The sequence below is a fragment of the Salmo salar genome, chromosome ssa10, assembly GCF_905237065.1.
Source record: "Salmo salar chromosome ssa10, Ssal_v3.1, whole genome shotgun sequence".
Classification (NCBI taxonomy): Eukaryota; Metazoa; Chordata; class Actinopteri; order Salmoniformes; family Salmonidae; genus Salmo; species Salmo salar.
In genome coordinates this window covers 87,180,013-87,195,153 of record NC_059451.1, presented here as the reverse complement: position 1 = coordinate 87,195,153, position 15,141 = coordinate 87,180,013, and the positions used below count along the sequence as shown (strand labels likewise).

Here is a 15,141-nt window from a genome sequence, read left to right as displayed (position 1 = left end):
ATTCTGTGAGCATGTGTGGCCTACCTCTTGGTCCTAGACATTTCCACTTCACAATAACAGTTGACCAGGGCAGCTTTATCAGGGCAAAAATTTGACAAACTGACTTGACGGTGCCACGCTGAAAGTCACTGAGCTCTTCAGTATGGGCCATTCACTGCCAATGTTTATCTATTGAGATTGCATGGCTGTGTACTCGTTTTTATACACCTGTCAACATACTTTTGGCCATATAGTGTATGTCTGTATGTATACAGTGCATTTGGAAAGTATTTAGACCCCTTGACTTTTTTTACGTTTTGTTATGTTACAGCCTTATTCTAAAATGGAATAAATTATTTTTTTTCACTCATCACTCTACACACAATACCCCATAATGACAAAGCAAAAACAGGTTTTTAGATTTTTTTCGTAAATTTATTTGAACTAAAAAACTGAAATGTCACATTTACATAAGTATTCAGATCCTTTACTCAGTACTTTGTTGAAGCACCTTGGCAGCGATTACAGTCTCGAGTCTTCTTGGGTATGGCGCTACAAGCTTGGCACACCTGTATTTGGAGAGTTTCTCACATTCTTCTCTGCAGATCCTCTCAAGCTCTGTCAGGTTGGATGGGGAGCGTCGCTGCACAGCTATTTTCAGGTCTCTCCAGAGATGTCCAATCGGGTTCAAGTCCGGGCTCTGGCTGGGCCACTCAAGAACATTCAGAGACTTGTCCCGAAGCCACTCCTGCATTGTCTTGGCTGTGTGCTTAGTGTCGTTATCCTGATGGAAGGAAAACCTTTGCCCCAGTCTGAGGTCCTGAGCACTCTGGAGCAGGTTTTCATCAAGGATCTCTCTGTACTTTGCTCCATTCATCTTTCCCTCAAACCTGACAAGTCTCCCAGTCCCTGCCACTGAAACATATCCCCACAGCATGATGCTGCCACCACCATGCTTCACCGTAGGGATGGTGCCAGGTTTCCTCCAGACGTGACGCTTGGCATTCAGGACAAAGAGTTGGTTTCAACAGACCAGAGACAACAATCTTGGTTTCAACAATCTTGGTTTCAACAGACCAGAGAATCTTGTTTCTCATGGTCAGAGTCCTGTAGATGCCTTTTGGCAAACTCCAAGCGAGCTGTCATGTGCCTTTTACTGAGAAGTGGCTTCCATCTGGCCACTCAAGCATAAAGGCCTGATTGGTGGAGGGCTGCAGAGATGGTTGTCCTTCTGGAAGGGTCTCCCATCCCCACAGAGGAACTCTGGAGCTCTCTCAGAGTGACCATCGGGTTCTTGGTCACCTCCCTGACCAAGGCCCTTCTCCCCTGATTGCTCAGTTTGGCAGGGCGGCCAGCTCTAGGAAGAGCCTTGGTGATTCCAAACTTCTTCCATTTAAGAATGATGGAGGCCACCGTGTTGTTGGGGACCTTCAATGCTGAAGACATTTTTTGGTACCCTTCCCCAGATCTGTGCCCCAACACAATCGTGTCTCGGAGCTCTACGGACAATTCCTTCAACCTCATGGCTTGTTTTTTGCTCTGACATGCACTGTCAACTGTGGGACCTTATATAGACAGGTGTGTGCCTTTCCAAATCATGTCCAATCAATTGAATTTACCACAAGTGGACTCCAAGCAAGTTGTAGAAACATCTCAAGGATGATCAATGGAAACAGGATGCGCCTGAGCTCAATTTCAAGTCTTATAGCAAAGTGTCTGAATAGATATGTAAAAGGTATTTCAGATTTTTATATGTAATAAATTTGCAAAAAAATCTAAAAACCTGTTTTCTCTTCGTCATTATGGGGTATTTTGTGTAGATTGACAAGTATTTTTTTTATTTAATCCATTTTAGAATAAGGCTGTAATGTAATAAAATGTGGAAAAAGGGGTCTGAAAACTTTCCGAATGCACTGTATATAGTATATACTGTATTACCGCCTCAAAATAACCTGGGGGAAAGGGGGGGTTTTGAGTGGAGCTGCTTTTCTCGTATGTCTGCATTGTTGGCATCTCCCCAATAAAAACTGTGTGTTTAGCCTGATAGAGTCATGAATTTTCCTTCTGGAAGGACCTGAGACAGACTGTTTAAATGTGTTATTGATGGCTAAAAGGACTGTATTGGTTGGGGGGAGCTCTGTTTAAGTTGGCCGGTGGAGGGCAAAAAAGGTGGAGAGGTCCAAAATGATAAAAATATACCGTATGTATGCAGACATTCATCTTCTGTTTATTTTAAACTCACTGCCCCATGGTATATGGATTCTCAGAACCACTTATGGTGCACATTTAAGTCCTTGGAAATGCTATATCACGCATAACCATGTGCATGTGCTGTGGTGCAGTTTTCACATTCATTCTTTCTCCATGCATTATTTGTTATACTTGTAGCCTATGTGTCTTCGTCAAACACTGTGTTATAGTGTAGAGTAGTGTGGTGTGTATTAGGTGCAGCTTGTGTACTACATCTATTCAGTTGATAGTTAAAGATTTAACTTTGCCTCTGACAAATTTAAAGTACCACCCTGTGTAAATGTATTCATTGCTTTCAGAGAAGGTTGGAATGGGCTTAGTTTTCTCTATATCCTTGGTGTTCAGTGGAAAATGTGAACACGTTTTGTAATGGAACCTAGGGCTGGGGGGTATACCGTATTTTACTATACACCGGTATTTATGCACAGACCGTTTGGGATTTTTACTTTACCTTCTATAACAGTATTTTAATGTTTGGTTTGATAAATGTGATACGCAGTGTGTAACGTCCATTTTTATAGTTTACTCCGCTACTTGAATCATCCCTCTCCGCTCTCTCTCTCTCCATGCCGCTTTCCACACAGACCTGGTCCCACCCCGTCACTCAAGGAGCGGATTTGTTGTTGCTTGACCACGAGACACTTTCGTTCTGTCTGCATGGTCAATGCAGCACATGCAACAATGTTGATAACGATGTTGTTTAAACTTTGATCAATATAAATCCACAAGCGTTCTATAATTACAATATTAGTTTGTGTTTCTTACATCTCCAAACAGCTAGTTTGTATTTTCTTAGCAAGTTAAGCTAAATCGTGTTAGCCACTAATGCTAATCGCTAGCTAACTAGCTAATAAAAGTACTGAGTCAGAGCAAACGTAGCTAGCTAATACAGCCTGATACCAGTACTGGTGGAGGCTTAAATCAGCATGTTGTTTGTGCAGCAGTATCTTCTAAATCAAAGAGGAATAGAAAAAGCATGAATATCTTGGCTATATGAATAAAGTTTTAATGTTGCCAAAGATTATTGGATCTCATAGGAAACACTGAACATTACTTTCGTTCCTAACCTGTCACAATAACTCATCCATGGCATTTTCATTCGTTGTCATGTCAAACAACACTGTATTCAAAGTGACCACTATTATTTATATTCTAACTATAGAATTATAATAAACATTCTATTTCCATGATTCCAAAAGTTCACCCAAGGGTTTTGATCTAAATCGCAATTGCAACATTTGGTTAAAAATGAGTGCAGGAAATGCAGAAATTGATGGAAATGCAGGAAATTCTTTTAGGTTGAGGTTGAATTGAACAGTATAAAACAATCAGAATGGAGAAAGACCCATTGAAATCACTAAGAATATATGTGTTGACACCCTAGGGTCACACACTACTCATAAAGCAAATTTAGAACTTTTATTAGAAAAAAACAAACATAAAATAACGTCAAATATCGTCATACCATCAAAAATGTTAAAAATACAATGATATGATATTTTTGCCACATCGCCCAGCCCTAATGGAACCCCAGTAAAGAGCCTGGTGTGTGAGGTGTGGATCTGATAGAGAGAGGAGGGAGTACAGATAGTGATGAAGGAAGAGAGTAAGTTGCCAGCGAGGAAGAATTATCGTTTGGATGGAGAGTCGGGATTGATGTGGTAGTGGTGCGATGACAAAGAGTTGGAAGAATAGAAGCGGAGAGGACCGAGGCTATGGTTCTAGGTGCTAGACTCTCCTGACACTGTGAGCTTGGCTGTCCTGTGAAATCAATAAGTGGTTTCTGTTTATGGCTAGGATTGGTGTTTGTGTTTCAGAGTGATTAGGTTTGCATGTGTGTGTGAGTATGTCTGAAAGAAGTTATACGTGTTTATAGCCAAAGCCACCTCCCCTCTCTTCCTCCTGCCCTATACTCCCAGCTACAGAAATAAACATCACCCCACAGACTGACAGACTGCACGCTTTTGTCTGGGACTGAATTCCAGAGTCTCAGGGATGTGATATTTCTATGGCCCTAAGCCAAACAGACAGCCATGTACTAAACCCCCTCACAGTGGGTTTTGATCAGAAGTGGCACCTCATCTTGACAACGCTTTGCTCCGCTTGCAATTTGCATAAAATAGAGCAGAGCTCAACTTTTTCTACCACTCCGCTAGCAGGGATCTCGCCATTCAACTTCCCACAATCCCTTGCACATTTCTCTGCATGCCCTCATTGAAAATGAAGGGGGTTGGGACTTCTCCTGCCAAATTCCTTGTTGGTAAAAACTATGCGTTACTCTTTCCCACTCTCTGGTAAGGAGGTCTATACATATACACCCCCTCTCCCAAATCCCCCTCTCCCTCTTTCTCTGTCTCCCTCTCTGTCACTCTCTCTCTCTCCCCCTCTCTCCCTCTTTCTCTGTCTCCCTCTCTGTCACTCTCTCTCTCCCCCTCTTTCTATGTCTCCCTCTCTGTCACTCTCTCTCTCCCCCTCTCTCCCTCTTTCTCTGTCTCCCTCTCTGTCACTCTCTCTCTCCCCCTCTCTCCCTCTTTCTCTGTCTCCCTCTCTGTCACTCTCTCTCTCCCCCTCTCTCCCTCCCTCCCTCTCCCTGTCTCCCTCTCTATGTCTCTCTCCCTCCCCCTCCCTCCCCCTCTCTCCCTCTTTCTCTGTCTCCCTCTCTGTCACTCTCTCTCTCCCCCTCTCTCCCTCCCTCTCCCTGTCTCCCTCTCTATGTCTCTCTCCCTCCCCCTCTCTCTCTCTCTCTCTCTCTCTCTCTCTCTCTTCCTCCTTCTATTATGGATATTCACATACTTAATTAATGTATTCATGTTTCCTCACGCACTAATTTGTATAAATAAAGTTAGGATTTACTGATCTGTCATAGGAGAGCCTTGGTTTTTTATTTCTCCATCCTACAGCAGCCTTTATAAATAAACAGCAGCATGACAGGAAGCAAACCTCTCAGTGTGCTACGCTGTGCCTTGGCTGGGCCTGAGGTGAGACAGGAAGAGAGAGAAAGTGGAAATGTTAGTGTGTGTATGTGGGGGAGGGGGGGCAAACCACTGTCCTATTTCGCCTTCCAATCCCCATCCCTCTAACCCCTCCACTGGGCCTTAGATGGAGTGGGAGAAGACAGACACAGACATGTGTCTCTGATGGTGAACTGGGTGACCCTGTACTTGAGAAAACCTTACTACTTTTATCTGAGTGGTTGAAAGTGAGCCACAATGACTGTGGTTGAGTAATGTATCAAGGTCTGTGCATTCATTCTGAAGTGTATGTTTTCCTCGATGTTTGAGCCAGAGCATTGTTGTGTCTGTGTGGTCTGTCTGCAGGTGTACCTGAAGGCCCCTATGATCCTGAATGGAGTGTGTGTGATCTGGAAGGGCTGCATAGACCTGCAGCGCCTGGATGGGATGGGCTGTCTGGAGTTCGATGAGGAGAGAGCACAGGTACTGTGTCATACCATTACATTACACCCCCTGGTCTCCAACCACACCAACACAAAACACAACTAGATAGAACAATTGGCTACAGTATATACACACATTGACATACACCTCTAGACAAACTACTTTTGAATGACTTAACTAAAAGTCAACTAAGCAGGTTGCGCCCCTACCCCTATGCATATACAAACAAAACACCCACTCATCAGTCCAAACAAACTGTGTGTCTCTGTGTGTCTCTCCCACTCTGTGTGTGTTCAGCATGAGGATGCCCTGGCACAGGCATCCTTTGAGGAGTCGCGTAGGAGGACCCGGGACTTTGAGGACAGAGACCGCTCGCACCGAGAGGACCTGGAGGTGAGAAAGGCTGGACTGGCTGACAGGCCTGGATGGGGTGGTGATGTCCCCTCTAGTCACATGATTAGTGCTAACGCTAAGAAGTGTTGTTGGAATATGATGATTGGTTGTGTTTGTTACCATGAGAACTCTTATTGTGTGAATAACTCATTTAGTTTTTTATATTTACCATTAACACAATCATGAACTCATTGTGTGTGTGTGTGTGTGTGTGTGTGTGTGTGTGTGTGTGTGTGTGTGTGTGTGTGTGTGTGTGTGTGTGTGTGTGTGTGTGTGTGTGTGTGTGTGTGTGTGTGTGTGTGTGTGTCTGTGTTTGTATTTCATCTTAAAGCATTTTTATGGTATGTAGGTTTAGTGCATGAAGAGTTTATTCATGATTAGAACACACAGACCCTAAATGCAACCCCTCTAAGATGAAAACCAAACTGTGTTTTTTTAGGACCCTGTGGCATCAAAAATCTGGGACTGATGGCATTCAAGGACCAGGGTCTGTCTTCTTTGCTTATCAATGTCCCTCTGTCATGCACTAAACCCTGTGTGTGGTGTGTGTGTTGTCTGTGTGTTGCCTGTGTGAGTGTGTTTGTGAATCAACACGAGAGCATGTGCATGTATGTGAACAATTTGAAGTATCTGAGTCTGCCTGTTTTAGTGCCTGCATGTGCAGAGAGAGAGAATGAGGGAATGACAGAGAGAGAGAAAGAAAGTTACATATGAACTGTATCTGTTGAGTTAACACACTGTGTAATGAATGCTTAGTGATAATGTGGGTTCCTTCCCTCTCATCCCCCATAAACTGTCTCAGGGTCAGTCATATGAATATGCTTTATGGATTTTTTTATGCATTTTATGATAGTGGGACGTGTGCAGGTCAGGACATCCTACCAGGGTATAAGCTGGAAGACTGGAAGACAGACCCCCCACACACACTTTCCCCCAGTGCCTAATGGAGAACAGACCTCCACACACACACCACCCACCCTCACCCTGCTGCCGGAGGAGTACGCTGCAAGGCCTGCTGGGACATATCTGCCACAGCTTGGCAGCACATGATGAGGGAGAGGGAGGGAGGGAGATCTGAAGCAGGGCTTTCATGTTCACATCTAGTATTTCTTACCTCAGAAACATACCTTCCAGTTCCCTCAGGAAGAATTGTATCTTTTCTTCTGAAAATCTATAAGGCAATGCTCTTTATGGAGATATTATGTATTGTTCAAAGAAAAATAACATATCATTATTTTCTCTACTGACATCGAGCCTGGAGGAGATAGTCTCAAACAGAACAGCGTGTGGAAGGTGTGCACATAATGAACATATGATATATACTGTATTCTAACGGAAGACTGCCCATGTGTTCCATTCTCAAATACTGACTGTGGTGGAAACATGAAACCCCCTAATCATTTTCATTACATTTAAATGTTTTTTTTTAATCCAAGTTGAAATAGCAGAATGTCGTCTCATAAACTGCTGTGATCCAGAATTTTCTGATTGGACTGTAGCATTTAGCGATTTCTTTAATTAGTGAATCCCTGTGCTCTGTTGTCCTCTCAGGGAAGGAGAAAAATGATATTGTTGGTTTTATTTTAGATAAAGATTTGCATTTGGACATCAGGACCGTGTTTTTATGTGATATGAGCGCCTGGCTCTTGAGTACTTTCAGCCGTTGCATTTCTGTGGTCTGAACTTATACTCAGTCCACTGTAACTCAAGGCCAACAGCACAATGACAGTCTGCCATCAGTGGTAGCTGGGAGGCCTCTTTAAGGGTTTAGAAACCTGTCATTTAGTTCAGAAATCACAGCTGTTCTTTAGCAGGGATATCAGTGTCAGCTCTTGAGTATGTATGTCTAAGTACAGCATATAAGGTTGATTCCTCTGCTGTGTGACCTGTACTTGTTTTGGTCACTGTGTAATGAATATGTATAATGAATATTGTCCAGGTTTTATGTTTTTCCTGTGTGTGTGTGTGTGTGTGTGTGTGTGTGTGTGTGTGCTGTGCGTGTGCGTGTGTGCGTGTGTGTGTGTGTGTGTGCGTGTGCGTGTGTGCGTGTGTGCGTGTGTGTGTGTGCGTGTGCGTGTGTGCGTGTGTGCGTGTGTGTGTGTGCGTGCGTGTGTGTGTGTGTGTGTGCGTGTGCGTGTGTGCGTGTGAGAGCGATTCAGGACAGGACAGTGATGGCCATCTAGATGATTGATGAAGATAAGATGGATGCAGAATAAATGGTCCAGGCCCCATTCTGCTGGTGGAGTTAGAGGATGAATGATGTGCTGCCAGTAAAAGTATTAATATAGCATTAGTATTGATTTTTATTAGGATCCCGGTCTGCCCTGCCTAATCTCAGCTCTATTGACTTGTGGTACAGGCTAGCGCTCTGCCGGCTGGCTCAATGATCGATCACTGTGCTTGTCCTCTCCTCTCTGCCCCCCCGTAACTACGACAGCACTCCACTCAGGGCTGAGGCTTACTGTAATGCTTCTCCTCAAAAGAATAATCCTTTGACTGTAGAGTAGTTGCTGCACTTCATACAGTATGTTATTACGTACTGAGTCCATGTTTCAAATCTTGATAAAAAGTTGAATCCTTCCTGATGTTTCTTTATATTACTCCTTAGCTCTGCTTGTTTTGGAGGTTGGTCCGGTTCACATTGCATGGTGTGTGGCCTGAGACGTTGTTTTTTCTTCAACCATCACCAAACCGTAACTGGTGTATTTGGCTCACTGACTCAAGGACAGCTCTGACGCCTTCCGTTTGTAATCTGGGTGAATATGAGTGATAACTAAGGCAGAAGCATCCGTGTGTGTGTGTGTGTGTGTGTGTGTGTGTGTGTGTGTGTGTGTGTGTGTGTGTGTGTGTGTGTGTGTGTGTGTGTGTGTGTGTGTGTGTGTGTGTGTGTGTGTGTGTGTGTGTGTGTGTGTGTGTGTTTGTGTGTGTGCCCATGCATATGTGTGTTGTTGTTGTCAAAATCACTCTGCAACTACTGAGTAAAACTTTGATCGGCCAGTTCATAAAATCTTGTTAAGTTCATAAAAATCTTCTTAAATTCTTTATATTTAACTATAGGGCTATTAATTGTTTTGAAGACACTCTATTTACGTTTATGATTCTGAAGTGGAAGAATGGATGAGCATCAGTGTCTCATTTAGGATTAGAGTAGTAGACTGAACCAGGGTTAGAAGGAGCTATTATGGTGAGTCATTTGGATGACGACTACATGCCATTTCGGCTGAGAGACCAGCGTCTGCTTTCTCCCTCTGTCTGCCTGTCTGTCTGCCTGTCTGTCTGCCTGTCTGTCCGTCTGTTTCACAGATATCTATGTTGGGAGAGATGTAGACGCAGACACATAAACATATGTATCTGTGACAGGCAGACGAGTCATTTTTTATTTTTAAAGCATGTTATGTTGAAGACTTCCCCGACGACTAATGACTGTCTGCTATTCGGCCCAAAAAAGAAAATCAATTTTTAGCCTCAGCTGGAAGCTCTCTGGTGCCCTCTGCCGAATATACTGTATGACATATACTGCACTCACTTTTGCCCCATCTAAGGCCATTCTCAACACATTACACACACACACTCATGATATTGTGTGCTATATTAAATCTGCCCCCCCCCCGCCATCTCTCTGCCCCCCCCCCCATCTCTCTCTCCCTGTGCCAACAGCCCAGGCGACAGCAGGACCCCAGCCCTGGCACCAACATGGGCAACAACGCTGATGATCACAAGATGCGCTAGAGGCCAGAGAGACGCAGGGGGTGGGGTCAGGGTGACCTGTCCATCGTACTATGCCAGTCTCACACCCTGTCACCAAGCTGTTAACTGGAGAGACCAAAGTCCACATTGCTAGGGATTTGGGGGTGGGTGGGGGTGGGGGTGGGGCCCTTTTTCATTTTAAGAAGGGACTGGGTGAGGTGGGTGTCCATTTTTAAGTGTGGTGTAAGAGGATCGACCCAAACCTCCTTGTCTTCTGGGGGGTTTTGCACTATCTGATACATTCAGTTTAGTACCCACATTGCCTTCTGTATGCATGGAGCACCTGCCTACCTATGTTTTCTTTTGTCCCTCTATGCAAGCTATTTCGGCAGCACTTTCTTTTACAATGCTTTATAAATAGGAAATTACTGGGTGATTAAATGGAACACATTTGTTCTTAAATAATTCCGTATTCTTCCTAAATTGTTACATTTCTAATAATTCCAAATATCTTCTTCCATCTTCCTTATTGTTTCCCATAAAGTTTGTTTCAAATCAGGTAGCAACTGAGGAGCACTGAGCATAAATGTATTTCACGCTAAATTCTAATCTATTGATAATTACTTATTAAAGCGGCAATCAGAAGTTGAAACAATAACATTGCGTCCACCCTACCCGTTTCTGTAAAAAGCTGAGGGATGGGGCTGGAGAAATGTAACCACTCTCAAATTCATAGACTACGCTATGGATGCAAGGACTGACTATCCATGATATCAAAATTATAGTTTTAACCATGTTTTGAGGCTATATAGTCTTTGTTTACATTTATTTTGTTTCGAAACATTGGAGTAAAACAAGCTTCCCACTGGGCACACACTGATTAAATCAATGTTGTTACAACATAATTTCAATGAAATTACGTTGAACCAACGTGGAATAGACTTTGAATTGACGTCTGTGCCCAGTGGGTTATATTTTGGGTTCTGATGCGGTACGACAGTTGAAATAAGCTTATGAGGCATTTATAAATTATATTCTTCAAGAATCAATGAGTATGTATCATTAATTTTCACTACATGACCAAAAGTATGTGGACACCTGCTTATCAAACATCTCATTCCAACATCATGGGCATTAATATGGAGTTGGTCCCCCCTTTGCTGCTATAACAGCCTCCACTCTTCTGGGAAGGCTTTCCACTAGATGTTTGTTTCCACCCAGCCACAAAAGCATTAGTGAGGTCGGGCACTGATATTGGGCGATTAGGCCTGGCTCGCAGTCGGCGTTCCAATTCATCCCAAAGGTGTTCGATGGGGTTGAGGTCAGGGCTCTGTGCAGGCCAGTCAAGTTCTTCCACACCGATCTCGACAAACCATTTCTATATGGACCTCGCTTTGTGCACGGGGGCATTGTCATGCTGAAACAGGTAAGGCCCTTCCCCAAACTGTTGCCACAAAGTTGGATGCACAGAATTGTCTAGCATGTCATTGTACGCTGTAGGGTTAAGATTTTCCTTCACTGGAACTAAGGGGCCTAGCCCGAAGCATGAAAAACAGCCCCAGACCATTATTCCTGGCACTATTCATTCGGGAATGTAGTGTTCTCCTGGCATCCACCAAACCCAGATTTGTCTTTCGGACTGCCAGATGGTGAAGTGTGATTCAGCACTCGCCGGTCCCGTTCTGTGAGCTTGTGTGGCCTACCACTTCGTGGCTGAGCCGTTGTTGCTCCTAGACGTTTCCACTTCACAATAACAGCACTTGCAGTTGACCGGGGCAGCTCTAGAAATTTTACGAACTGACTTGTTGGGAAGTTGGCATCCTATGACAGTTCCATGTTGAAAGTCACTGTGCTCTTCAGTACGGGCCATTCTACTACCAATGTTTGTCTATGAAGATTGCACATGGCTGTGTGCAATCCACACAGCCAAATCCACTAATATGAAGGGGTGTCCACAAACTTTTGGCCAAGTTTATATGTCCAAAAATGGATGTAGCAACTGTAGTTTGGAAATAGGCCTTTTTTGGTTCCAGGTAGAATAACCATTTTTGATTCCAGGTGGAACCATTTTGGTTTTCATGTAGAACCCTCTGTGGGAAGGGTTCTACCTGGAACCAAAAGGGTTCTATCTAGTACCAGAAAGGGTTCAAAAAAGGGTTCTCCTATGGGGACAGCCGAAATAACCCTTTTATGTTCCAGATAGCACCATCAAGTACAAATAGTTACCAATCAATCACCTATTGATTTTGTATTTATAAAGGACTATAAAAGATTGCTTAACGGCTATAATTTATCATATTATAGCACTATTTTAATGAAATTGTATTTTTTATTATTTTATTCATGTTTTGTGTGAAAGTCATGATGTTTACTTTTTTATTTCTTTTCTCTATATATAAATACTGTATTTGTATGTCTTTATGCTATCGTATGGGATATCAGTAGAATATGTAAAGTTGTGTTCAAGAAAAGTTACTTTTACAAAGAGACTGTTGATTTCCCGGATGAGGAAGGTCTATCATCCTCAGCGCTTTCTGTCTTCCTGTCTCCTCCATGTTAGCAGCATATTTTAACAGTCTTTGAACATGACTCTAGCAGCACATAGCGCACAATGAGCTCAGTGTCTCTGAGCTCGCTCTTTGGAAGTTGAGGCAAAGAGGCTTTCTCCTCTGCATTGTTTTTTTTATTATTCTCTTTATTTCACGTTTCATCCAGATCAGAGTTTGTAACGTCTAAGCAGTAACTTTCTCTTTTTTTGATCCATTGCGGCTTCATTCCAGAGGTTTGTCGCACATTTTGATCCAGCTCTGGGATCTATCTCCCTGAAAATTATGCAAGGACACAGCAACATTATCTCACTAACTTACCCTCCAGTTTTGTTTGGTATGTTTCAGGTAATCTGAATATCTTTGAGTTTCATCAACTATTGTGCTGTTGTCAGTGTTTCTTCCTCATCCTTTACAGGAATACAGTTTTAACAGTTCATTCATATGAAGTTGTCTGTACTGGGGATTAGAGAGAGCAACATCTTTAAAGAGATTGAAGACTCTCTATTGGAATAAATGATGTGTGTAAACCCTGAATGGCTAACACGGATGGCTGTATTGAAGCCACCATGCAGCCATCTTGGTACTCCTTCTCCGTTGTAAAAGATTTTGGAAGCTATAGAAATGCATTTATTAATGTCTACATTTGTTTTTGACACATTTATTCTATTACAGACACATTAATGCATACTTTTAAATTATATGTGAGTTAAACATAAAAAAATGAATAATCTCGAAGAAAAAAAAATTTAGAGAGTACTAATGTTACTGTCCCCACTACAACAAAAAAATACTCAAATACATGTCAATTTCACCATACATTTTTTTTTCAAAAACTGTAGAATCATTCATTCCTATAGATGCGGTAAAGAGGTCAATCGAACTTGACCAAAACAATGGAATTGCCATGGAAACGTGTGAGGGAAAGGGCCATGGGGGGAAAGATAGCCTAAATGTAGGCTATTGTTAATATTGGTATTTCACACTATGTTGAGGTGAAAATCAGAGTATAATGCTTTTATGGATGTTAACCCCAACACATGTTCATGTCATCGTTACCAATCAATTGCATTACAGTTAAAAACGAATTTGACTACCACCAACAATTTTTGTATGCTCGCTATATTCCTGTATGCTAGCTATATTTCTCTATGCTAACTATATTTCTGTATGCTAGCTATATTTCTCTATGCTAGCTATATTTCTCTATGCTAGCTATATTTCTGTATGCTAGCTATATTTATCTATGCTAGCTATGCTCACCAGCTTATACGAAGTGGAGTTAGCATATAGCAGTCACATCTTCTAAACCTGAAAAGGGACAGACAAATATATCCAAATCGGACTTAAGAAACCACATTGTGTACCTGTTACAATACATATATAATGACGGATTTGATGAATACTCACTTTGTTAGATCAGATTTGTTGACTGTGCGCCAATCTGGTATATGGAACGTCTGCATTCCATTGACTCCTTTAACGCATCTATGGAGGACTGCTCCTACTGGGTAGTGCCAATATGGTTGACCGGTGGCTTCAAGGGCTCTCAATGGCCAATACATAGAATCAGCAATCCAGGGTTTATATAAATGATTGATTGCAATCCAGCACTGTTTCAACCAGTCATGAAATATTGGGATGAAATAGACCAAGAGTCAGTCAGGAGATTTTTTCCTCAAAATAAATAAGATGAATCACAGAAATATAGGCAGTATTTAAATCAGTTTGAACAGAGATGGATTGTACAGTCTGGGGCTCAATAAACTGCATATGAAATTAAAGGAGAGAGCTATGGTCAAGTCTAGCAGCAGTGATGAACCTGTGGTTTTCTTCCATTCATTTGAAATGCATCAGCTCAGTATTTTATTCAAAGTGAATTTGCTTTAATTTGAATAAAGAGGAAAGGTGGAGGAAGTATCCTATGTTTTGTAAAGGGACAAACATTAGCAAGTTGTAAGATGTGGATGTGCAGGTCAGAAATAATGGGGTTTAGGTGGACAGAGGGAGAGGCAGTGGTTTGTCACACTTTGCTATCGAAGCAAGTTCTAATTTCATACTGCATGGGATTGTATTTCCTTGAGTTAGGTTTTTATCCCAAATACTTCTATTACACATATTTGCATAATGTTTCACATCCCACTAATGATGCAGTTCTTTTGCATTTACATCTCATAAAAACAATGTGTCAGGCCTTAGCTTGTTGCTTTAGTGTATCAAAGAGTTACTCAGTCAGTCATCTCAAGGTAGCATACCAATGTGGGTAACAGGAACGCACATGTTTACGTTATCTTCCATAGACCATTGTGATGTTTAAACAATGTGTACAGTATTTCACAATATTCTGGGAGCTCTATTTCAAGTGGTTTGTTTGATATCTACTCCAGTGTATAGATTACCTGATAGAAGTGTCAGTGCACAAAACATGTTGGACACTCAGAAACTAACTGGCCTACCTCCAGCTACAACCAAAAACAAATAGAAATCTTGGGTATTTATTACTTCACGATTTTGTGAATCTTTATTTCATTTAAATGTTTGTTACAGATGTAGGATCATAATTTGAACCAGTTTGCTACAGCAGGAAAATAATCCTGCAGCAACAGGAAATGTGAATTACTATGTGGATTTTGATTAATGGACATTTTTGTAGGGGTTGATAAATGTTTCTTAATGGAAAATCAAGTCTGAAATATCAAAGTGGAAATACATCTCAAATACACAACACGTTTTAAATGTTGTGCATTGCAGGAAAGTTATCCTGCAACAGGGCGATCAAAATTAAGATCCTACATCTGTAAATAGTGTGATTTGTGTGCATGAGGTCAGGAATGTCCAAAACACTGGAGTTATGATATACCCTACCTAGTGATGGGTGTCCCAGCCTAGAT

The 15,141-nt window shown here is 42.1% G+C and overlaps 1 protein-coding gene across 6 annotated transcripts in view; it reads left to right on the top strand.

Moving 5' to 3' along the window:
* Positions 1 to 10,862, top strand: part of LOC106560844 (core-binding factor subunit beta) — a 66,706-nt gene extending 55,844 nt beyond the window's left edge. Inside the window, exons 4-7 of one of the 6 annotated variants that reach the window (XM_014124208.2) lie at positions 5,547 to 5,663; positions 5,922 to 6,017; positions 6,457 to 6,504; positions 9,680 to 10,862. In XM_014124208.2, coding sequence (XP_013979683.1) covers positions 5,547 to 5,663; positions 5,922 to 6,017; positions 6,457 to 6,486 — 243 coding nt within the window. In that variant the 3' untranslated portion in view covers positions 6,487 to 6,504; positions 9,680 to 10,862. Of the gene's footprint in view, positions 1 to 5,546; positions 5,664 to 5,921; positions 6,018 to 6,456; positions 6,505 to 6,870; positions 7,624 to 9,674 lie in introns of those variants that run through there. The other 5 variants (XM_014124206.2, XM_014124207.2, XM_045688189.1 and 2 more) reach the window with 5 other exon arrangements.
* The last annotated feature ends 4,279 nt before the right edge of the window (positions 10,863 to 15,141 follow it).